Here is a 22,692-nt window from a genome sequence, read left to right on the forward strand (position 1 = left end):
GGGTGTTTCATTTCCTCAAGGACTATGAACAGCTTCTGTTTCATTAAAGCAGAAAAGATCTGTCCATTATTAGCCTTTAAATGGTTACCTATGATTCTAGTAGAACCTCCATTTGTTGCCATCAAGATTTTTTTTCTTTTTTTTTTATTGTGAAAATACTATACAGAGGGGTTACAATTACATGGGTAAAATAATGAGCACATTTCTTATCAAGCATTGTAGACTCCTCCTTTGTTTCCCCTTCTCATTCCTTCATATCCTCCCTCTCATCCCCCCCACCAAAGTTGTAAAGTTTGTTTTTCGACATAACGACTTGTACATCTTATGCCATCAAGATTCTTTACCCGTCAAAACAACCTTACCATTTGCATCTGAAAAGCTGCTTGCCTGCCTTCTGAACCATGGAACTGGGTCTCCTTTTTGCCCCATCCAACAGTAATAAATTTGCCTAAAAAACAATTTATGGAGAGCATGTAAGACAAATTATAAGCCACAGGAAATCACATAAAAGCAGTTTCATTCCTCACAACGTCGTCACTGACAACTATTTGGGTTCTCTAAGACCTCTCAACAAGTCAATATTGTAAAAATCTACATTCTAGATTACAGACAGCTATGAGATGGAGGAGTATGATATCTCCTTATTCTGGAAAGCATTTTATTGCCATCATATGCATTCTAAGCTCCCTTAATATGTCAGAAATCGTACCCATGTTACAACAAGAATGAAACATGAAGAAGTTCTATAGTATATGCACAAATGACAACACACTCAAGACAAGAACTAAAATAAATTCTGTTTTTCAGCTTTAAATTAGCCAAATATATCTAGTTTTTCTGCTACTGGTTGGAGGGACCATAGATGATCAAATCTGTCTCATCATGTAGACCTGGAGACTGATTCTCTTGGTGCAGAGCTCAAAATCCTAGCACAGGAATTCTGCTTTGCATGCTGGGTACTTTGTAAATAATGCTTCTCTTACATAAATATAAAGTCAGAGTTGCTGAAACAATGCAGCCTCTATGTTTCTTGAGGTTAGATCATCATGTCTACCTACAAGAGGTAGCATAAAGATTAGAGTCCTAAAAGCATCATCCAGATGCAGGACTAACTACTTCCCTTCCGCCACTGATTCTGATTCTAATGAAGCAGGGCTGTGTCTAATTTCTTTAAATTATGCCGAACATACTACTGGATTCATACTACCTACTCAAAAGTAATTTCTGAATGACTAAATAAGTAACAGCTTTCTAAATGACTTCTCAGAGTTAGTTTGTTGAGTAGGCATGAGGTTATTAGAACTTAACAGAAATAGCTTCTCCCCAATTCCTCTCTTCAATTAGACCAACTACCTAGTAGTGCTTTTCTACCAGTAAGAGCTTCTTATAGTCGGTATTTCCTCTCTTACCCTTCAACACTCTCACACTCTCAATGTCTGAGTAACCCTGGCTAGATCTAAGCAAGAAAACAAGCTGAGGACAGGAGATATGGTTCAAGTCATCAAGTATCAGCATAGTGAGAACACAAGCCCTGGATTCACGAGTCACTAATAAAAGAAAGCAATTTGATTGTTGTATGAAAAACAGACTCAGATCTAGTTGGTAGGAACAAGGCATAGCCTTTTTCACAGTTCTCTACACCTATGATGTGACAACTGGTGTAAAAGAAAATGATCCAGTCTGAGAAAGAAATTCAGGTCACTAAATGTTTCGTAACTGTACTTACTTTCGCCAAAATCGTCTTGGTGGATTTGCTGCTCCATGATTGGGTCAAAGTCTCTTGTCATCATAATCAGGGTCTGTTGACCTTGGAGGAGAACAAATAAGGATGATTTTGTTCTCCTGTAACAAGCTTGTCAACCTAAATGTAGCAACAGATCCAGCAAGAGGCTGTTACAGACAGAATAGGGCAAACAGAATGCATATAAAAGGCTTTAATTTGTTTTTAAATAGGGCATGGTTCAGGAGACAAAGTGCACCCTCTCAGCAAGTGTGACGTTCCAAGTTCAAACACCAGAACTTCGGGGCTGGGAAGGTGGCTCAGTGGTAGAGCGCTTGCCTTGCATGCCTGAGGCCCTGGGTTCGATTCCCCAGCACCACATAAGCAAAAAGAAAAAAGCCGGAAGTGGTGCTGTGGCTCAAGTGGTAGAGCACTAGCCTTGAGCTGAAGAGCTGAGGGACAGTGCCCAGGCCCAGAGTTCAGGCCCCACGACCGGACCCCCCCCCCCCCCAAAAAAAAAAAAAAAAAACAAAAAAAGACACCAGAACTTCCTCCCACACCAAAAGAAGAAAGCTATGAAATGTGTAATTAGTCACCAGGTGCTTATTTTCAGCCATGTGTATACTTCTAAGTGTAAATATCCAGATAACCTTCCTCCACTAACACCAATACTCCTAGTTTCCCAGGCAATTCTTCAGACATAAACCACAGCAATGGTATTAGCTTTTTGAACTCACTGAGAATAAAGAGACTCAAAGAGAGAGAGAGAGAGGAAAAAACAAAACGCAAGACAGGTATTAGAACCTACTGATACCAATTCTTGCTTGTAGATTAAAATAACTACTGTGACAGTTTTAACTGCAATTGTGGACTTAGCAACCATTCCTTGTTTTATAACTTCTTTCCCATTTCCATATACTAAAAAAGTTATATAAAACTTTTTTTTTTCTGTGCAGGCATTAGGGCTTGAACTCAGGGCCTCACACTCTTTTATTCCTACCTGGTGCTCTACCACTTGAACCATACCTTAAGTCTGGTATTTTGCTAGTTAGAGATGGAGACTTGCTGACTTTTCTATCTAGGCCGGCTTGGAACCTCTACCTTCCACATATCAGCCTCCTGAATAACTACATTTATAGGCATGAACTAACAACTTTCTATGACAATATATACAGGTAAAATGTAACTTACAGGAAATATAGCCGTTCTATATTACAATTTTTCAAAGAAGTTTTTGAAATCTGAGCACTCTGTAAGATAATACACTTGAAGTTTCATAAGTTTAGTTTACCTGTGGCAAGAAGCACCAGCTCTTGGTCAGGACTCCAGCTCATAACAGAAATACCACTGGCCACACTCCCAACACATTCCAGCTGTGACCAAGAAAAATGAAAAAGGAACTTTAGAACGTAAGTGTCTTGATAAGATTAACTTGGTAAGATTATATCCTCAATCAAAACAATCAGATATAAACACACAAAGGTGAATTATTCCAAAAGACATGTTTTCAGGAACAGCTTGGCACCAGTGGTTCATTCATTGCAAGCTCCTTGGGAAGGTAAAATCTAGAGGGTCATGGTTCAAGACCAACTGGACCAGAAAAGCTCACAAGACCCCTTATGAATCAATACCTAGGAGTAGTGATATGGGCCTGTCATCCCAAACTAATTGGGAGGCTCAGATTGAGAGGATTTGTATACCAGGCCAACATGGGCAGGGAAGTCTGCAAGATTCCATCACAACAGAGTGAATCTGGTCTGTGATCCTAGTGACCAAGAAAGTAAGAAAGCCAAAAAGTAAATAGATCATGGCTCAGGCACATGCCCAGGTAGGATGCAAGAACTCATTTTAAAAATGACAACCAAATGCCGGGCATTGGTGGCTCATGCCTGTAATCCTAGCTACTCAGCAGGCTGAGATCTGAGGATCGCGGTTCAAAGACAGCCCAGACAGGAAAGGCCGTGAGACTCTTCTCTCCAATAAACCACTAGAAAACCGGAAGTGGCACTGTGGCTCAAGCGGTAGAGCGCTCACCTTGAGCTGAAGAGCAAAGGACAGCGCCCAGGCCCAGAGTTCTAGCCCCACGACCAACCAAAAAAACAAAAACAAAAATGACAACCAAAAAACAAGGAAGGGAATGGTTCAGGTAAGTTTGTGTAAAGGTGTTTCACAGAATAAAACTAGGTCAGAAGAAAGCAAGTTTAGGAAGAAAAACAGTGCTGTTGTATTAAGAGCAAAGAGGCTACACTAAGAGACTCAGGTATGAGGAACAATGGGGATGGAGTTAACAGGAAATGTTAACTGAAATGTCTTCTACAGAACAAAGACACATGGACTGTCTTGCACACAACTGAGAAGGCAGAAAGAAGGAACAGCACCATAAATGAAAATAAATGAAAGAACTCAGTAATCGGATGTAATGCTTTAAAAGTAAACACCTACCTTTAAATATGGACAATACTAATTAAATTGTTATGTGATAGCTTGTAATGTTTTTCACTGTGATGGAAAATAAGGTTTGTTAATTTATCAAATGGAATGGTTAGCAGTGAATGTACCATATTTAGAATGAGAAGGTTTAAACTCTAGCTAACTGTGTGACTTTGGCCTAGTTATTTCAAGCCTTCAGGCCTCTGTCTCCACTTCTAAAGAATGGGAAAAACAATCTAACTCCTAAGGTCATATTAAAAAATAAACAAAAATTTGCATGGAAAAACCTTTGAAAATGTTCCTGGCACATTGTAAACCGATGATAATATTAGCTGCAATTACCATCCCACTTTTAGTAATAAAATTCCTATGACACAGTCAATGTTAAAGAGTTCACAACTAATAGAGTAATTTAAAAAGATTTTAAAAGGACCAACCAACTCTAATTTAAATTATTACATTTAAAAAGATGAAGATGGAGGGCTGGGAAGGTGGCTCAGTGGTAGAGTGCTTGCCTTACATGCATGAGGCCCTGGGTTCGATTCCTCAGCACCACATAAGCAAAAAGAAAAAAGCCGGAAGTGGCGCTGTGGCTTGAGTGGTAGAGTGCTAGCCTTGAGCTGAAGAGCTGAGGGACAGCGCCCAGGCCCAGAGTTCAAGCCCCACAACTGGACCAAAAAAAAAAAAAAAAAGATGAAGATGGAGAGCCGGTGCCGGTGGCTCATGCCTGTAATCCTAGCTACTCAGGAGGCTGAGATCTGAGGATCACAGTTCAAAGCCAGCCTGGGCAGGAAACTCAGTGAGATTCTTTATCTCCAATAAACCACCAGAAAACCAGAAGTGGCACTATGGCTGAAGTGGTAGAGCGCTTCACCTTGAGCTGAAAGAGCTCAGGGACAGTGCCTAGGCGCCAAGTCCCACGACTGGCAAAATTTAAAAAAAAAAAAAAAAGGTAAAGATGGAAATCTAGAAATTCATACTTATGTTAGTGTAGAAAAAAGTAGCTAATTATTGAAATCTCCATAGTTGATCTCAAAATATGCATGTACTGACAAGTCTTACTTCAGTGCTTTTATTTTCAGAGACTACAATTATTCAATCAGCATTTCTGACAAAAAACACAAGCCAAATAAGAATCTCAAAGACTTCCTAAATTGACTGGGACTATATCTCAGGATAGAATTCTGTAGAAGTAATATATACTACACAAAAATGGTCAGACTTTTAGGGCATTTGTTTTGGTTTTGTTTTTAGGAGGTTATCAAGTTTATTTTATAGGACTTATTCTAAATATGTTCTATTGTACTTTGTTTTGTTCAAATGTATTTTTCTTCTATAAATTAATTTCAGAATTAAAGGTAGGTAATCTTTGTCTACCACCATTTTAGGGTTTGCTCCCTTTTTAAATTACTTATTTAATTAATTATATAAAGGGGTTTCATTCTGATATGTACATGAATATATATATATATATATATATATATATATATATACATATATGATGTATTATGATCAAACCATCCATTTTATTCTAAGCACCATCTCTCTCAACAGTTTTTAGTTTCATTACATTATTTTCATACATATATAATGTACTTCAATAACTCTCTCTCACACACACATTTACACCTCCTTCTGGATGGTCAATTTTTTCCTTCCTTTTTTTCATTATTTATTTATTTAATGTGTGTTCCTGGTCCTGGGGCTTGAACTTACAGCTTGGGCACTGTCCCTGAGCTTTCTGCTCAATGCTAGAGCTCTACCACTTGAGCCACAGCTCCACTTTTGGCTTTTTTGGTGATTATCTGGAGATAAGAGTCCGAGAATATCTGAGAGATCCTCCTCTCCTTCCCGTAGTTTTTACTTACTTGGTGTGTTTTGAGATTGCAGAGTAGGACGTCTCCAGAGGCTGTAGCCACACATACAGACTCCTGATCCAGCAAGTCCTGAATACCAACAATGCAGCCGCTTCCATCCTCTGGAAGAAAGCCTTCTGCCACCAAAGGAATTTCATTTTTCACCTTTCACCAAAGCAAACACATAAGGAATGGACCTAATTCACTTTCAAGAACAAATGTATTTCCAGAAATGAAATCACTTATAAGACTTCTTTTATAAAATTCAAAATGTGGTTTTTTTTGTTTTGTTTTCTTTTTTTGGGTCCGGTTGTGGGGCCTGAGCTTTGGGCCTGGGCGCTATGCCTCAGTTCTTCAGCTCAAGGCTAGTGCTCTACCACTTGAGCCACAGCACCACTTCCGGCTTTTTTTTCTTTTTGCTTATGTGGTGCTGGGTAATCGAACCCAGGGCCTCATGCATGCAAGGCAAGCACTCTACCACTGAGCCACCTTCCCAGCCCCTCAAAATGTTTTTATCTGAATTAAAATTGAAAGTTTGATTTGAAAAGCAGTACAACTATATCCTTTTAAACAATAAAAATAGATAAGTAAGGTGACCCTTTTGCTAAATAAAGTCAAAACAAGTATGGTCTCTTGACAAAGGTTCAATAATAAAATGGAGCTAATGACTGTGACTTTTATTCTGCTTTGTTTTGCGATGTTATGAATCAAACTCATGTTCTGACACATACTGAATTACAACCGTCCCCATGACAATAGTTTTCTAAGACTTCTTTAATACGAGGAAAGGTAGTAAAATGAAATAACTTAAAATACATTAGCAGTAAATATAACTGAGGGGATAATAACAAAATTGACCCATATAACCTTTAGAAATATATATGGTCAGATCCAGCACTAACGATCATGATTTATTTTCACAAAACTATATGGGAAGGGGCTGAAGGCAGAGCTCAGCAGTAGAACTTTAAGATGCTTAGCACACATGAAGCCCTGGGTTCAAGTACCATAAAATAAAATAAACTCCAATGGCAATTTTTATGTGCTTCTTAGCTGAGAACCACCATTACAAATAGCACTAACATGGAAGAAAGGGTTAACACATAGGGTACTCACACAAAATATAAGGTCAGAGCTTTGTCACCTTAGCTTAAAATAGTAGCAGAGTGTAAAGTATGATACTATATAATCTTTACCTAGTACATCATCATATAAAACAAAGAGATATTCTATTCAGTAAGGCACAACTTCATTAAGTCACAAAAGAAGACAACTTGGGAGAAGGAAGACAATAAGTCAAAGGGCCATATCAAGTTCACACATGTCCATCAGTAACTTACTTCTCTTGTGACAGGATCTACTTCTGTTAGTCCATGTTCTGAGCCAATGATCACAGTTCCCTGCTCGGTTCGAAGAGAGAAGCACTGAGGTTTTCCAGGTGCCTGAATGTCCCTGAACGCCAGGGTCTGAAATAACTTTAGATTCCGCATGATGAAGCAATATCTAAGGGAAAAAAATATAAATCTCCCTTGACAAAACAGTAATGACAAATCAATCTAGAAGAGAAAGAAATAGCTTACTGGAGACATGGCCACACTCATATCAGCTGTAACAACTGAGTGGTAGAGAAGTGAATAGAATAACCAAGGGGGAAAAAGGAACCCTATGATTTGAACACACACCCATGTATAGATGTGTGGCAGCATTGCAACATTTAGCTATAGACTACAAACTATGAGTTTTTCCTTCACAATGACTTAGCATTTGTTATTCCTCAGTAAAGTTGGAAAGAGCACAACAAATGGGAAAACATTTTATTTTCATATTACAATACCTTTAACACAGAAGATTTATAAAAATCATAAGGAAAAGACTAGACAGAATTATATAAAAATCCATGCACTTGCCAGGTATGGTGGTTAACGTCTATAATCAAGCCACTCAGACTCTAATATCAGAGGATATACAATTTGAAGTAAGCCTGGGCCAAAAGTTTGCAAGAACTCATCTCAACTAATAAAAAGTTGGGTGAAGTGGCATGTGCCAGTCACCCTAGCCTTACAAGAAGTATAAATAGCAGGATCAGGGGCTAGAATAGCTCAGGCATAAATAGACACCATACAAGAAAGCATGAAAGCAAAGAGATGGGGGCATGACGAGTTGTAAAGTGCCCATCTAGCAAGCACTCACCAAGTTTCAAGTCTCGTACAACCAAAAAAAAAAAAGAACAAATAAATCTACATATAGTAATTCCATTTCATTCACAGACTATACCAAGTACAGTCTAAACAATTTAAAAAGAAACCAGGTGCTGGTGGCTCAGGTGACTGAGACGTGAGGACAGTAGTTCGAAGTCACCAGAGCAGAAAGTGAAGCCAGAAGTGAAGCTAGGGCTTAAGTGGTGAAGCACCACTTTGAGCAAAAATGCGAAGGACAGCACCTAGGCCTTGAGTTTAAGCCCCATTCCTGGCACAAATAAATAACTAAGCATATAACATTAACAGGCAATCCAAAGAAATTTCAAAAACAAAAATTTTACATTCTCACACATCCATCATATAGCTCAGTTCATTTGGCGCTTTTAGTCCAGTACTATTTTAAATAGCTGTGTGAGATGCTAAGTATCCTACTCTTAATTTTGTGAAAATCTGCCTCCTCCAAAACAAATGGTACTCTAAAACTAAAGTAAAAGCTATTGTGCTTTTTGTTGTTGTTGTTACTATTTGTTTGCTTTGTGCTGGTGCTGGGCTTCAGCTTAGGGAACTAAGTTCTTGCTTAGCTTTTACACTCAGGCTAGTGCTCTAAACTTGAGTCACAGCTCCACTGTCAAAGCTAATGTGCTGATCTTAAGTAATACAGTGAAAATTTTATTAGATCTGTTCAAAGGTAGCATGCTTTTAGAGAAAGTTGAAGGGCATTTTGGGAAAAATGAATCAGTATTTGCAGCGGAACTTTACATCCTAAGCATTTGCAGTTTTCCTCAACAGTATGCTCCTTGGAACCATAGATCTGCAGCTGTCAAGGAAGGGTCTACTGCAGATATATTGACAGCAGACAGGAATCTGCAATAAGATAACTTCAATAGTATGTACTAATAAACATATTAACAAATGCATTCATAAAAACGGAAATAAAAACAATAAAAAGCAGGAAGCAGTGGTGTGCACTCATGTGTAGCTCATGCAGGACAGAGCCTACCTGGTAAGTGCAAGGACAACCAAGGTAAACTGGTTAATCTCCCTCCTACCCCAATTCTTTTTTTTTTTTTGGGGGGGGGGGGGGTCCGGTTGTGGGGCTGAACTCTGGGCCTGGGCGCTGTCCCTCAGATCTTCAACTCAAGGCTAGTGCTCTACCACTTGAGCCACAGCGCCACTTCCGACTTTTTTCTTTTTGCTTATGTGGTGCTGAGGAATCGAACCCAGGGCCTTGAGCATGCAAGGCAAGCGCTCTACCACTGAGACACCTTCCCAGCCCCATACCCCAATTCTTTCAGCATAAAAACAAACTTATTTTTCACACCCATCATCCTTACTCCTTAACTTCTCAATGAAAAATATGTGTCCAATCCATCCAAAGCCTGGGAAAAAGTGTTCTCCAAACACTTCCAGAATCTGGGACGTTACAATTACATGAGTAAGGTAATGAGTACATTTCTTGTAGAGCATTGTTACCCCCTCCTTTGTTAATGTGCTAAAAATCCCGCCACACCGCCACTGGTCAACTCTGACTCAATTTTGACTTTCTAACAGCTTCAGAATTTTCGTTCTGGGTAGATGAAGGCTTCTATTTATCTCTGGACTATTCATCATACCTGACTACAAGTACCAGGCAGACCACTAATACCTAGCCTCACTTCCAGCCTGTAGGTCTAGCGCTACCCCAATCCAACTGGACGCTAAATCCACATTGTCAACCTGCCGAGTTAACCTCACGAACACGTTTCACAGGCACATCAAATGCACATGAAATGCAACTTGAAAAACGAAAAGCTTGCTGCTCTTCTACAAAAACGGCAGTGTATCCTATTTTTTTTTTAAAGACTTGGTATCATTACCCTCTGTTCCAAGCTAAAAACCCTTTTTGCCTCCTTTTTCGCGCTCACTCTCTCATGTGGAAAAATTCAAGGTGACCTGAGTTAGGGTCAGTGTAAAAGCTGAGTCCTTCCACCGAATACCTTACTTACCCTGGGATCCAGTCTATGACTTCTGTCCATCTAATCACAGCCAGGAGAGAAAGCGACGTTAACACCACACACGGGGTGAAACACAGGAGACATCACCGTCTCCGGGAAAACTTCCCCGGATGCACGAGAGCACCTAAACCACCACCTCTTCCCCCGAGGCGGAGTCTCTCTCCGCGGTTATCGCACCGACTGCAAGCGATTTCCCGGGAGCAGCACGGACCACACAGCGACCGGTGACCGAAGAGGCGAAGGCTCCAAGGAAGAGGAGGTCCCCACCCCGCCTCGGACCCCGCACCCGCGGCGGGCCGAGCTGGGCCGGCGTCCAGCGCCACAAGTCCGGCGGCCCTCGCGTGCTCACCTGCGCGGCGCTCTGAGCTGAGGCTCCCCCGAATGCGACGCGTACGCCCTCGCCGCTCCCGCTTCGCTCCACCGGCCTCCAGACCCCAGCCCCGATGGCACCCAGGTCCCTCGGTACCTGCGCCGGGGCCTCAGGGGTAGAGACGCGAAGGCCCGAGGCTGGAGAGCAGCTCCGCAAGCAGACGGCGCGGCGGCGACGCACGGGCCGGGCGGCGCGAGCGTGACGTCATGCCGCGTAAGGGGCGTGCCCTGGCGGGGGCGGCGAGAGGAAGGGGCGGCCCCTGCGTCACTCGGTTATGGCCTTGTTGGCAGTCTCAGCAAAAGCGCGGTAGAAGGGCTGAGTTAACTGCCCTGCTCTGTCTCTCCGTCCTTCTGGAGACCCTATGGATACCCAATTTGACTTCAGATTGCCCGCCCTGTAATTAGGCAGAGGTGGGCGGAGCCAGGGGCAGCGCGCGCGTGCGCATCACCCTACCGAGCGCGCCGGAAGGACGTGGTCTGGTCTGGGCCTGCGGACGGAAGTGCTTGGGTCCCCGGGGCGGTCGCCATGGCTACCGAGCCGGTGACCGCTGAGCCTGAGATACCGTCGCTGGTGGATCGTTACTTCACTCGCTGGTACAAAGCCGGTGAGTGTGCCGTGTCGGCCATCCCTGCCGAGTTTGACCGTACGCCAGCCACGGAGCGCGCTCTCCGGCGCTTACCTCCCCCCGCCCCACCTCAGAAGAACCCGGATGTGGAGGGGTGGGAATGACATCTGTGGAGTGGAAAGGCAGACCTGCAGCAGGGCACATTCTGCGCATAGACAGCACGGTGCGGGTTGCGTGCGGGAAAACGAGTAGGCTAAATCGAAGCCCCGAGGTAGGATAGCTGGGGCCAGATGGCTAAGGACCTTGAGGGCCTGGAGGGGTTCGAGGGCTCCGGGCTGAAGAATGGCCAATTACTAAAAGTGATCGGAGCCGGAAGAGGCAGCAGGATAGACGGCACGGAGTTCTGCTTAAGGAAAAATCCACAGGCTGTTGTCTGCCTTGTGCATGTATTGTTTCGTGTACTCAGTAAATACTAGTGACAAGGACATCTTTAGGGACTCTAACCTCCACTTCCTCCCATTTGTTCAGTGTAACCCACACGCATGCACGCACGCACGCACACATACAACCATATTTGCTGTGGGCCTGATTTAGGATAACCATCTGCCCTGGTTCACGCAGGACGGGTTTTCTGGAACGTGGTACTTTTACCGTGCTAACATCAGGACTGTTCTGGAAGCCACCTATCAAAAGTATGCTACTATATTTTAAAGAATGTGGTCTTAAAGTGAAGATAAAGCACGTTGGAGCAAGTGCTTGATCACCTTACCATTGAATTAATCTGTCTGGGTCAGTTCCATTGAAATGCTTTATCAGAAGCCTTTACATATTTGTAAAAAAAGGGACACCAATGATGAGCCTGAATCTCATCTTCATAATTATCCCCATGAGCCCCAGAAAGTACCAAATAGTAATAAAAACTGATTCCTCAGCCAATAATCTATTTATTCTTCGTAAAGATGTCAAAGGAAAACCCTGTGAAGACCACTGTATCCTACAGCACTCTAACCGGTAGGTAACCAAATATTTTTAATTACCAAAAACTTCTTTCTTCTTACACCCTGAGTTCTAAGTTGAACAAAAACTTATTAGATAAAACATTATATTATTTGCCACTGCTGGTTGGGCATGCTGACACAGGTCTGTAATCCCAGCTACTTGGGAGACTGAGGTAGGAACTACATGGTCTGAGGCCAGCCCAGCCCAAAGCATAAGACCTTGTGTGTACTGGGGGATAGGGGGTGGGGAGAATAAGCTGGGCTACTCAGGAGCCTGAGCTCTGAGGATCACATTTCAGAAGCTGATCCAGGCAGGTAGAAACCTCCATGAGACTCTTATCTCCAATAATATACTCAGAATAATCCAGAAGTGACTTCTGTGACTCAAGTGGTACAGCATGAGCCTTGAGCAAGAAGGTCAAGGACAGAGCCAAGACCCTGAGTTCAAGTCCAGGACAGGCAGAAAAACAAAGCAAAACATGTGGGGGATGTGGCTCCAATGGTAGAGCATTTTTCTGGCCCTGTATATATGAGTGCATATACATGCATATGATCTTCACTGTGCTAAATAGTGTTATTATTATAATAGTTTGTTGGCAGAACTGAGTCTTCCAGGGCCTAGTCACTCAAAAAAAAAAATCTAAGTAGAGGACCATATCCTCAGTTAACCTGCTACCTAATGTAGTTAACCTGTGCCTAACAACTGAACTGCCAGAGCTCACCCAGGGAAAGGGTCATAGTTTCCTATATATAGACATGCCTTACTTCACTCTCTTCCACTTCAGTGCTACCTGAAGACTTCTGTTGGGCTGGGAAGGTGGCTCAGTGGTAGAGCTCTTGCCTTGCATGCATGAGGCCCTGGGTTCCATTCCTCAGCACCACATAAGCAAAAAGAAAAAAGCCGGAAGTGGCGCTGTAGCTCAAGTGATAGAGCACTAGCCTTAAGCTGAAGAGCTGAGGGACAGTGCCCAGGCCCAGAGTTCAGGCCACACAACTGACCCCCCCCCCCCCCAAAAAAAAGACTTCTGTTACTCTTCCCTTTTCTTGAAACTTCAATCTTTCTCCTCTTCTAAGATTACATTCCTTATATTACTATTAGGCTCCAATATTAGCCAAACAAAGAGATGATAGCTGACAAAACAAGTACCAGTTCAGTACCAATAGGAATTCTAATAGGAGAAAGAGTTATTACAAACAGTAATACAGAATCAATGTTTTCTCCTTGTAGAATATGTGTCATCACATTGGCTGCTTCTCATCCAGTTCTTCAAAGTGGAAAAACAATACAAAGTATTTCCTATCAGATCAGTACCAACTGTAGCAGACTTCAGAACAAGGTTTCTGGGAAATTCAAGCGGGTATGTTCCTGTAATTCTGTGGTGATATGGTAGAACTAGTCAGCCTTGGGGTCCAGTAAATGTATGGTCAGCATACCTTCTCTGGAAGTTTAAGGTGCTGATTTAAGTATATTTAACAGAAGTTCTCACAGGAAAAAGAAAGTCTTTCATTAGGTATAATGTCTATTATATTAGGTTCTATACTGCCATTCCTGTTATCCCCAGAATAGAGGAGGTAGAAGGTAAGCCTTTGAAAGGACAACTCTGTCGCTCATTTGTTCTGGATTTACTAAACCACTAACTCAAGTTCTAAAAAGGTATTATAGTAAGCTGGTGGCTCACACCCATAATCCTAGCTACTCAAGAGGCTGAGATCTGAGGATCACAGTTCAAAGCCAGCCCAGGCAGGAAATTCCGTGAGACTCTTATCTCTAATAAACCACGAAAACTGGAAGTGGCATTGTGACTCAAGTGGTAGATTGCTAGCCTTGAGCTGAAGAGCTGAGGGACAGCACCCAGGCTCAGAGTTCAAGCCCCACAACTGACAAAACTAACAAAAACAAAAACCAGCAGTTCCAGAAATACATCCTCTTTTAAGTCTTAGGAGTGCCTGTCAAAGGAAGTAGGAACATACATTGTTTAATTAACATCTCTCTTTTCATCGCCTAGGGAGCACAGTTTTTAACAGAACTTGCACCTCTGTGTAAAATTTACTGCTCAGATGGAGAAGAATATACCATATCTAGGTGAGTAATTGTGCCTTAACTTAAGATATCTATGTTCACTATGGTTTTTTCCGGGAAAACTTCCTGGGAAACATTGTTATTCTTTTCTCAAAAAAAATTGTTTTAAACAGCTGTATTAGAGGACGTTTGATGGAAGTAAATGAAAACATTCTCCATAAGCCATCTATTCTTCAAGAAAAGGTAAAAAGGAGTGCATGATCCCTACTTTTTAAAAAATATTTTTAAAAAATCATTTGACAGTGCTAGATATTCTGTTTTCTTTCCAGCCTTCCACTGAAGGCTACATTGCAGTTGTATTGCCCAAATTTGAAGAAAGTAAAAGCATAACAGAAGGTTTATTGACACAAAAACAGTATGATGAAATTGTGGGAAAACGAATGGATGCCACAACAGCTACATCTTGAGGACTGAAATGGAGTAGAAGTGATGGAAGATTCATAACCTTACCTGGCCAACCTTATCAGTGCACTGAAGGAGAAGCAGTAACTGTGAGACATGCTCCAAGGCTAATCCTTCAGTTAACTTTGTCTTCCTCCTTTGATTACACATAACAAGCCTTGCATCTCTTTGGTCTCCAAGCTCCCAAATCTGCCATCCTTATCTACTCTCTCTGTTTTCTTGGTTCTAGTAACTGGTAAACAAGGACTTTTTAAAAAATTAAAACCAAACTAAACTCTTTGACAGAAAAGTTTAAGTAGCCAAGAAAGAATAATTTACCCATCATATTTATACTCTGGAAGTAAATACTACATTTTGACATACTATTTTTGTTGTTGATGGTGGTGGTGGTAGTGTGGGTGTGTCCGTCTGTGTGTCCATCCATCCTTCCATGTGTCCATCTTGGGGTGTAAGCTCAGGGCCTGGATGCTGTCCCTGAAGTTTTGCTCAAGGCTAGCACTTTACCCCAGAGCCACAGCTCTACTTCCTACTTAATTGGATAAGACTTTCCTGACTGGGCTGACCTTGAATTGCAATCCTCAGATCTCAGCCTCCTGAGTAGCTAGAACTATAGGCATAAGCCATTGGTGCCTGGCCACTTACTGTGTTAGAGTCAGTTTTCCATCAGTTTGATGTTTTGGCTTTTCTTACTTCATCTGCTTGTGACACTACTGAAAACTCTTGTCTCACCACTTTTCCTTCTTCTTTTAGGTTGGAAGGAAGAAGCAGATGTACTTTCTTAAGCAAATGTACTCTCCTTACTCCAGTGAAATGGCCTTCCTCTGACTTAGAGAGACAAGAAAAGGCTTTGAAAATTACAAAGGACTTTGCTAGCAAGTAGAACTGTTAGAATGCACTATTGAACAGGTTCTTGCAAATACATTGCAATCACTAGTCTCATATCTTTTAGTTTCAGTTATCTTTAGATATATCTAATAAAGACTTCACTGGGAACATTTTATTCAGAGGGGTGGAATTGAACAAAGACATTCACATCATTAAATTTAGGAAAAACTGAATTTTTGGCCTAACATTAAATACTCAGTTTACACTGAATTTCAAATAGGAGGACTTTACTCTTACGTTTTCTTAAGGGTTACAACCCACACAAAGATTTAGTTATCCCTGTTTTTAACTGAAAATAGTTTGGTGCAAAAGAAATCACTTGATATATAAATTTCTTTGGTTCTTTTTCCTCATGTTGTTGAAGTCATGTTATCCCTTCCTACCCCCATTTGCATTTATAAGACACTATTCTTTTTGAGTGCTCTATATAGTTTTTTTTTTTTTTGTCGGTCGTGGGGCTCGAACTCTGGGCCTGGGCGTGGTCCCTCAGCTCTTCAACTCAAGGCGAGCGCTCTACCACTTGAGCTACAGCGCCACTGACACTATTCTTTTTAGGTGTATAAAAAGAGTGTTTTGTAAATAATTATTTGTAGTTCCCGACAACTTTGTAATTTTCAGGACATGATGTAGAAGATAACTATGGGTCTCTACAATGATAGTGCTATACTAGAAATAAAATCACACAGCTGTAGCTTCTCACTAAGAGCAGCACAGGGTTTCTTAGAGACTTCATACAAGCCAGGCACCAGTGGCTCACACTGGTGAGCCACTAGCTACTCAGATGCTGAGAGTTAAACAATCAGGAGTCAAAGTTAGTCTGTCAGTGAGACTCCCATCCCCGAAACAAGGCCCTGACTTCAAGCCTTGATACCAGCAAAAATTTTTAAAAGGAGAAAAAAAAGACTTAATACAGTGATGATACTAAAGCTATTAAAACTACATATGTATTTTAAATATACTTCCACTACCATAGCGATGATTTATAAGACTACTTCAGTTTCACAAAATAAAAATACATTCTTAATGACTTAATAAAAGAGATTTTTGGGTTTGTTTTGTGTTCTTATGCCAGTACTGAGGCCTGGTCTCAGAGCTGCCCATTTGCTCCATTTTCTTTCTTTCCTACTCATAGCTGACACTTCTGCAACCTGAGCCACATCTCCAATCTGGCATTTTGTTCATTAATTGAGTGGATATGGAGAGACTTTTCTTGCCCAGGGTGGTTTCAAACCATGATCCTCTAGGTCTCAGCTTTCTGAGTAGGTTAGATTACAGGGATGAGCCATGGGTCTCTGGAATTAGAAGTACTTTTTAAAGGCTATCAAGCTGAGTACACTAAGGGCTACAGCAAAAATTTTCTTCAGTGAAATATTGGCTAATTATACTTTAGTTCTTGACTAATCAGTAATCGTTCCTTCAGGATTTTGTGTGAACATTTTATGTTGGCTTACCCATATAAAGGTCATCAGAACATCTTACCTACTTAGCAACTGTTTTCAAAATATTGGGATACTGACACTAATATGACACTACTCCACAACAAAGATAGCCATACTAAATCATGAGAAAACCTCAGAGCCAGATCCTTCAGTCTATTCCACAAACAGAACAACTTTAAATGCTAAAATTAAAAATACCAAAGATGTTTATTTGTTATGCACATTGCAATGCCATATATATAAAATACAGTGTATGAGTATACAGAATAAACAGTGCCTCAGCTCCAAAGTTCTTCCTTTTTAACCTGCCATTCTAAGGATGGTTCACAACCTTTTTAAGCCAGTAGGAAGCCCTATTAGGGCAGATTGGCCAGCTATACTAGAACCCAAAGACAGTTACTTCCAGAAGTTTGCCGAAGATTCTGTGGAGTTCCATTAACTTGTTATTGAGAGTAGAGGAGGGATGTACAGATGATCCTTTTATGTGACACATGTTAGAAAACAGCCTTGCTATTACCATGGATGGTCTGTGACAGGGCATCCTCTGAGGGATGAAAAAACCCTGCGTTCCCCCAGACCACTGTACATTTTCTGATGAAATAGTGTTCTAGATGATAAGCTTAAATAAAGAAAACAAAGCATAAATGTCAAAGTTCAGCATATATTCAAAATAGCTTCTTTGGATTCAAATGTCATTAAGACAGTAGGAATATTTGGTTTAACTTTTAAAGAACATTATTAGTGCAAAGCCCCATTTTAAAATTGCATTGCAGTTAGAATTCTAGCAAACACCTTGGCACTAATTAGTTGTCAGAAAGCATCACAATCTGAAGACCAAAAAATAAAAGATTCCAGTATTTTCTTTATAGGAAGGATGAATTTCTGAAAGTATAAAGGAACATTTCCTTTTTTAGACATTTCATCTTTGCCACATAGAATCCCAGGAATCTGGACCAAAAGTTGTCTCAAGTTTTACTGTCCATGGCATCTTTATTGGTCACCGAGACCCAATTGTTATTTTCAACCTGAAACTGGAAAGAATTGAGATAATTATTTACTTTAAAGGAAAAAAAGGGGGGGGGAAGAGATTAAATACTATCCATTTCTTTCTTTTCTTTTTTGTGCCAATTCTGGAGCTTGAATTCAAGACCTTGAACTCTTGCTAGCTTTTCCGCTCAGGACTGGCATTCTACCATTTGAGCCATACCTCCAGTTCTGGCTTTTTGCTGGAGATAAGAATCATGAACTTCTGCCTGGTCTGGCTTTGAACTGCAGTCCTTAGATCTCAGCCTCCCAAGTAGTGAGAATTACCAGCATATGCCACCTTTGCTCAACTATTATTTTCCTTATTTTTTTTTTGCTGATAGCAGTATTGCCTTTTGTAGTCAGGTAGTGTACTAACTGAGACATACCTTCAGCCCAAAGTTTTAATTTTTTTTCCATTTTTTTTATTGTAAAAATACTGTGCAAAGAGGTTACAGTTACATGGTAAGGTAATGAGTACATTTCCTATCGAGCATTGTTGTCTCCTCCTTTGTTTTCCCCTGCCATCCTTGCCCTTCCCACCTCCCTTACTCCTCCCCCTCCCCAAATTTTAAAGTTCGTTTTCAACATAGTGTCTTGTACATCTCATTGTTACAACAGGTCAACCTGTATCCTTATTTAAGCATTTTGTTATTTCCCTTCCCCTCTCCAAATTATAAAATGTATATACAAGATGCAGGACATCAGAATAAGAAACAGTGAAAATAGGGGTTATACCATGGGGGAAGAACATACAAAAGAAACACATAATACATTATAAGTACCTTAAAAACAATAGCAAGAAAGAAAAAACCACTTGTGTCCCTGTCTTGGGGTTCATTTCGCTTAACATTATCTTATAAGGTCATATGTACATAGCTGTTGACTTTTTTTGCTTGTCCTAGACATGCACTAGTTATTGCAAATAAGGGAAACGATGGGACCTATGATTCTTTGGGCCTTGCTTACTTCACTTAGTATATTTTTCTTAATTATTTTTCTTTTCTTTTTCTGGTAGCAGTATTGCCTTTTGTAGTCAGGCACTGTATTAACTGAGCCATGCCTTCAGCCCAAAGTTTTAATATTTTAAAAAGCCAGTTGAAAATAGAAAATGACCTCACCTTCTTTAGCAGCTTATAGCAAAGTGAGAGAAGTTGGACCAAGAGAGCCATCATAAATCTTGTCTTTGTAATACATTTATCAACCTACAGTGACAAAAAACATGAGAATCACATTCTAAAACCGATTCCTTCATAAAATATTATCAGTTTTTGTTTTTTGGGTCCAGTCGTGGGGCTTGAACTCTGGGCCTGGGCGCTGTCCCTCAGCTATTCAGCTTAAGGCTAGCATTCTACCACTTGAGCCACAGCACCACTTCTGGCTTTTTTCTTTTTGCTTATGTGGTGCTGAGGAATCAAGCCCAGGGCCTCATACATGCAAGGCAAGCGCTCTACCACTGAGCCACCTTCCCAGCCCTATCAGTTAGTTTTAACATGATAAAATTTCCCCATTGTGGAACTCTAAGAAGTCTTGAAAGGCATACATTAGAAGACATAAGCTGATTGCAAACCTCACAACAGGACTGTCGATCCAGGTCTCGTGCCTTTTTTATGGAACCCCAGGAAAAATAAGAGGAAAAGCAACTACTACAACTAGCTAGGAGATTTTCAAACACTAAATACTGGCATTGAATCTGCCTCTGTGCCATTTTAGCACTCTGCCTCGTTGGCATAAGCTCACATTTCCTCAGTTAAATTGTAGGAAACTAGACTCAAGAGGGGTCTGTGCCACTCACAAGTGAGGACTTAAAAGTGGCTCTATGGCACTATGGATTAACCTATGACCAGGCTCATTTATTTGCTGAACCTGCTGCTTCCTGAGGTCAGTTATACCAGAAGATAATCAGGGCTGGGAAGGTGGCTCAGTGGTAGAGCGTTGCCTTGTATGTCTGAGGCCCTGGGTTCCATTCCTCAGCACCACATAAGCAAAAAGAAAAAAGCCGGAAGTGGCACTGTGGCTCAAGTGGTACAGCGCTAGCCTTGAGCTGAAGAGCTGAGGGACAGCACCCCAGGCCCAGAGTTCAGGCCCCAGGACCGGACCCCCCCCCCCCAAAAAAAAGATAATCATGGATAATTCAGTCATCATGAAAATCAACATGCCATAATTATTAACACTTAAAAAAAAAGTGAGTGTACTAGTATTATAAATGTTTACCTAAATAATCCACCCCATCTTTTACCTTTAAAAACACTTTATTCTGCACAGATGTCTTAGTCATTGTCTGAAGCTGGTGGCACAGGGGAATTAGCTTGTTTATTTCCAGGAGAAGCATAAGCTTGTCATCATCTTTCAGCTGAAATGCAATTTAGGAAGTTGTAACTACTTCATCAACATTCCATCTTTTAAATCTGAAGTCCTTTAACTCTTAATAATATAGTCCCAAAGTGGGTATACAAGGCATCACCACAAGACCACGGAAGTGGACAAAATTACCTGTTTTGAAAAGGCTTGTGCACTTGCAGTAACCTTCAATCCCTCAGTGGCAAAATCCTGGCAAAGGAGAATGTCACTGTTTTAGACTGATGTTTAGTGGATAATTAGCAAGGAATATACTTGTTAATAATTTTATATACTTTAAAACATATAATGGAACACTAAAATCCTATAGAACTTCTAAAGATTTTTTTTTGGGGGGTCCAGTCGTGGGGCCTGAACACTGTCCCTCAGCTCTTCAGCTCAAGGCTAGCGCTCTACCACTTGAGCCACAGCGCCACTTCCAGCTTTTTTCTTTTTGCTTATGTGGTGCTGAGGAATCGAACCCAGGACCTCATGCATGCAAGGCAAGCACTCTACCACTAAGCCACCTTCCCAGCCCCTAAAGATTTGTTGTATGCAAGTAAACATAAGAGATTAACTGGATTCAGAGGTATTTTCCAGACTAGGAAGGCTCCTCTATATTGGAAACCTCCAATTATTCTGAAGAGTCATACAGACCTGTGATACTCAGCCACTCATTGTGTGTGGGTTTCTCCAGGGATCTCATAAAATTCACTATTATGTTTATTTTATTTTGCCAGTCATGGGGCATTAACTTGGCCTGGGTGCTGTTCCCGAGCTCTTCAGCTCAAACTAGTACCACAGCACCACTTCTGGCTTTTTATGTTTATGTGGTACTGAGGAGTCGAACTCAGGGCTTCATGCATGCTAGACAAGCACTCTATCACTGAGCCACATTCCCAGACCCAAAATTTCCATTTATAAAAGGAAGACTGAAACTTGGAACATGAGGTCCAAAAGGTTAGAACATTGCTAATCCCATCTAAGAATACACATTCCATAAGCAGTTTGAGAGGATTAGCTTATTTCTTCTTGTTTTCATATTGATTTTCACCGTTCACCATGCACTTAAATAGTGAAAACTGAACAGATACAAATATTCAGGACATTGTATTTAAATGTACATGTAAATTCAGTGTGGGGGGTGGAACTGTGTCTAAATTCCTAGCTATTTAAAGACACTGGAAGGATCATGGTTCAATAGCAGTTCAGGCAAAAAGTCTGTGTGACCTCATCTTAAGCAATTAAAAAACAAATTCGGACTGGGCATAGTGGAATGAAACTGACATCCCCTTATCCCATCTACACAGGAAACATAAAATCAAGGGGTCACAGTCCAGGCAGGCCAGGCATAAGTCTGAGAAAAATAAATATTTTGAAAAAATAAACGTGAAATAAGTAAATATTTGAAAAACAAAAAAGGGCTGTTATAGAGATCAAGTAGTAGAGCAACTGCCTGGCAAGCACAGAACCCTGAGTTCAAAGCCCAGGAATGGTGTAAGTTTGATGAATAAGCTCACATGGAATAAAGTGAGTGGAATAGGTGAATTTAAGTGAATTAGCTCATTTATAGAAAAGCTTGCGAAAACACTTTCGGTAATCCTATTTTGACAGCTATTCCTTTCAGTTGAAATCCTTGTCCTGAAGCAGTTCTTACAGAAGCATACAGGAATGCCAAAGAGGACTAAATAAGAGTGATCAAGTGATACAAACTCCTAAATTTCAAATGCAGGAAAACAGACTAACACGGGACAAAATAGGGAAGGAGTTTTGTGACCCATTTGCCAATCTAAAGTCTCTATCTAGAATGTGAACTCATCTTCTAGAGATAGGCTACATGGAGTTCCACTAAACGTACAGGACAAAAAGTAACATGTCTGTCTTTCCCTCCATGTTCTGAGTCATCATGAATGTGGATGGAAAGAAGGAATAACTGAATATCATCCATTAGCATGCGACAGAAGCTTATGTATCATCTCATTTAATTGATACCATTCAATTCAGTGAAGAGGTCAGAAAGTCTTACTAGAACTCTAGAAGATGTAAGGGATTTGTATCTGTCTACAGGAAATTTTCACCTACTTGGAAAAACGTAAAACGTACTATTGTGTCTATTAGCCTATTCTGCATTGCCCCAATAATATTTAAATTTCTTTCTGGCAAGATAACCAAAATATTAGTGCAAGCCCTTTAAATTTTAATTTTCAGTACTCTGTATTACACTCCAGTGTGTACACAGCAAGCATACATGTATAATAGAATAAATCACTTAGAATAACAAGAATAGGTATGATGATGCATACTTACAATCCCAGCTACTTAGGAGTCTCAGGTAGAAAGATAACCAGTTCTAGCCCAGCCTAGGCAATTTAGCAAAATCTGTCAAAATTAAAAT

The 22,692-nt window shown here is 40.8% G+C and overlaps 3 protein-coding genes across 4 annotated transcripts in view; 1 reads left to right on the plus strand and 2 right to left on the minus strand.

Moving 5' to 3' along the window:
* The window catches only part of Elp1 (elongator acetyltransferase complex subunit 1), a 51,036-nt gene extending 40,306 nt beyond the window's left edge, over positions 1-10,730 (minus strand). Inside the window, exons 1-6 of the mRNA XM_042695568.1 lie at positions 10,548-10,730; positions 7,347-7,509; positions 6,019-6,171; positions 3,012-3,093; positions 1,727-1,807; positions 363-448 (exon numbers count right to left, since the gene is read on the minus strand). Of these exons, the coding sequence (XP_042551502.1) occupies positions 363-448; positions 1,727-1,807; positions 3,012-3,093; positions 6,019-6,171; positions 7,347-7,496 (552 nt within the window). The 5' untranslated portion in view covers positions 7,497-7,509; positions 10,548-10,730. The remainder of the gene's footprint in view (positions 1-362; positions 449-1,726; positions 1,808-3,011; positions 3,094-6,018; positions 6,172-7,346; positions 7,510-10,547) is intronic.
* Positions 10,731-10,891: 161 nt separating this feature from the next.
* Positions 10,892-16,529, plus strand: Abitram (actin binding transcription modulator). Of its 2 annotated transcripts, XR_006150086.1 has the most exons (7): positions 10,892-11,172; positions 12,093-12,144; positions 13,360-13,489; positions 14,138-14,214; positions 14,325-14,394; positions 14,481-14,702; positions 15,364-16,529. XR_006150086.1 is itself a non-coding variant. In XM_042696191.1 (6 exons), the coding sequence occupies exons 1-6, from the start codon at positions 11,094-11,096 to the stop codon at positions 14,616-14,618; spliced, it is 546 nt and encodes a 181-aa protein (XP_042552125.1). In that variant the 5' UTR covers positions 10,892-11,093; the 3' UTR covers positions 14,619-14,975. The 2 variants fall into 2 exon arrangements, 1 of the variants encoding a protein (XP_042552125.1); XM_042696191.1 differs by lacking the exon at positions 15,364-16,529 and having other exon boundaries at positions 14,481-14,975.
* Positions 16,530-17,125: 596 nt separating this feature from the next.
* Positions 17,126-22,692, minus strand: part of Ctnnal1 (catenin alpha like 1) — a 63,708-nt gene continuing 58,141 nt past the window's right edge. Inside the window, exons 16-19 of the mRNA XM_042695003.1 lie at positions 20,454-20,510; positions 20,200-20,313; positions 19,082-19,165; positions 17,126-17,968 (exon numbers count right to left, since the gene is read on the minus strand). Of these exons, the coding sequence (XP_042550937.1) occupies positions 17,903-17,968; positions 19,082-19,165; positions 20,200-20,313; positions 20,454-20,510 (321 nt within the window). The 3' untranslated portion in view covers positions 17,126-17,902. The remainder of the gene's footprint in view (positions 17,969-19,081; positions 19,166-20,199; positions 20,314-20,453; positions 20,511-22,692) is intronic.

Source organism: Dipodomys spectabilis, unplaced genomic scaffold (assembly GCF_019054845.1).
Source record: "Dipodomys spectabilis isolate Male_0828 unplaced genomic scaffold, ASM1905484v1 ptg000006l, whole genome shotgun sequence".
Taxonomy (NCBI): Eukaryota; Metazoa; Chordata; class Mammalia; order Rodentia; family Heteromyidae; genus Dipodomys; species Dipodomys spectabilis.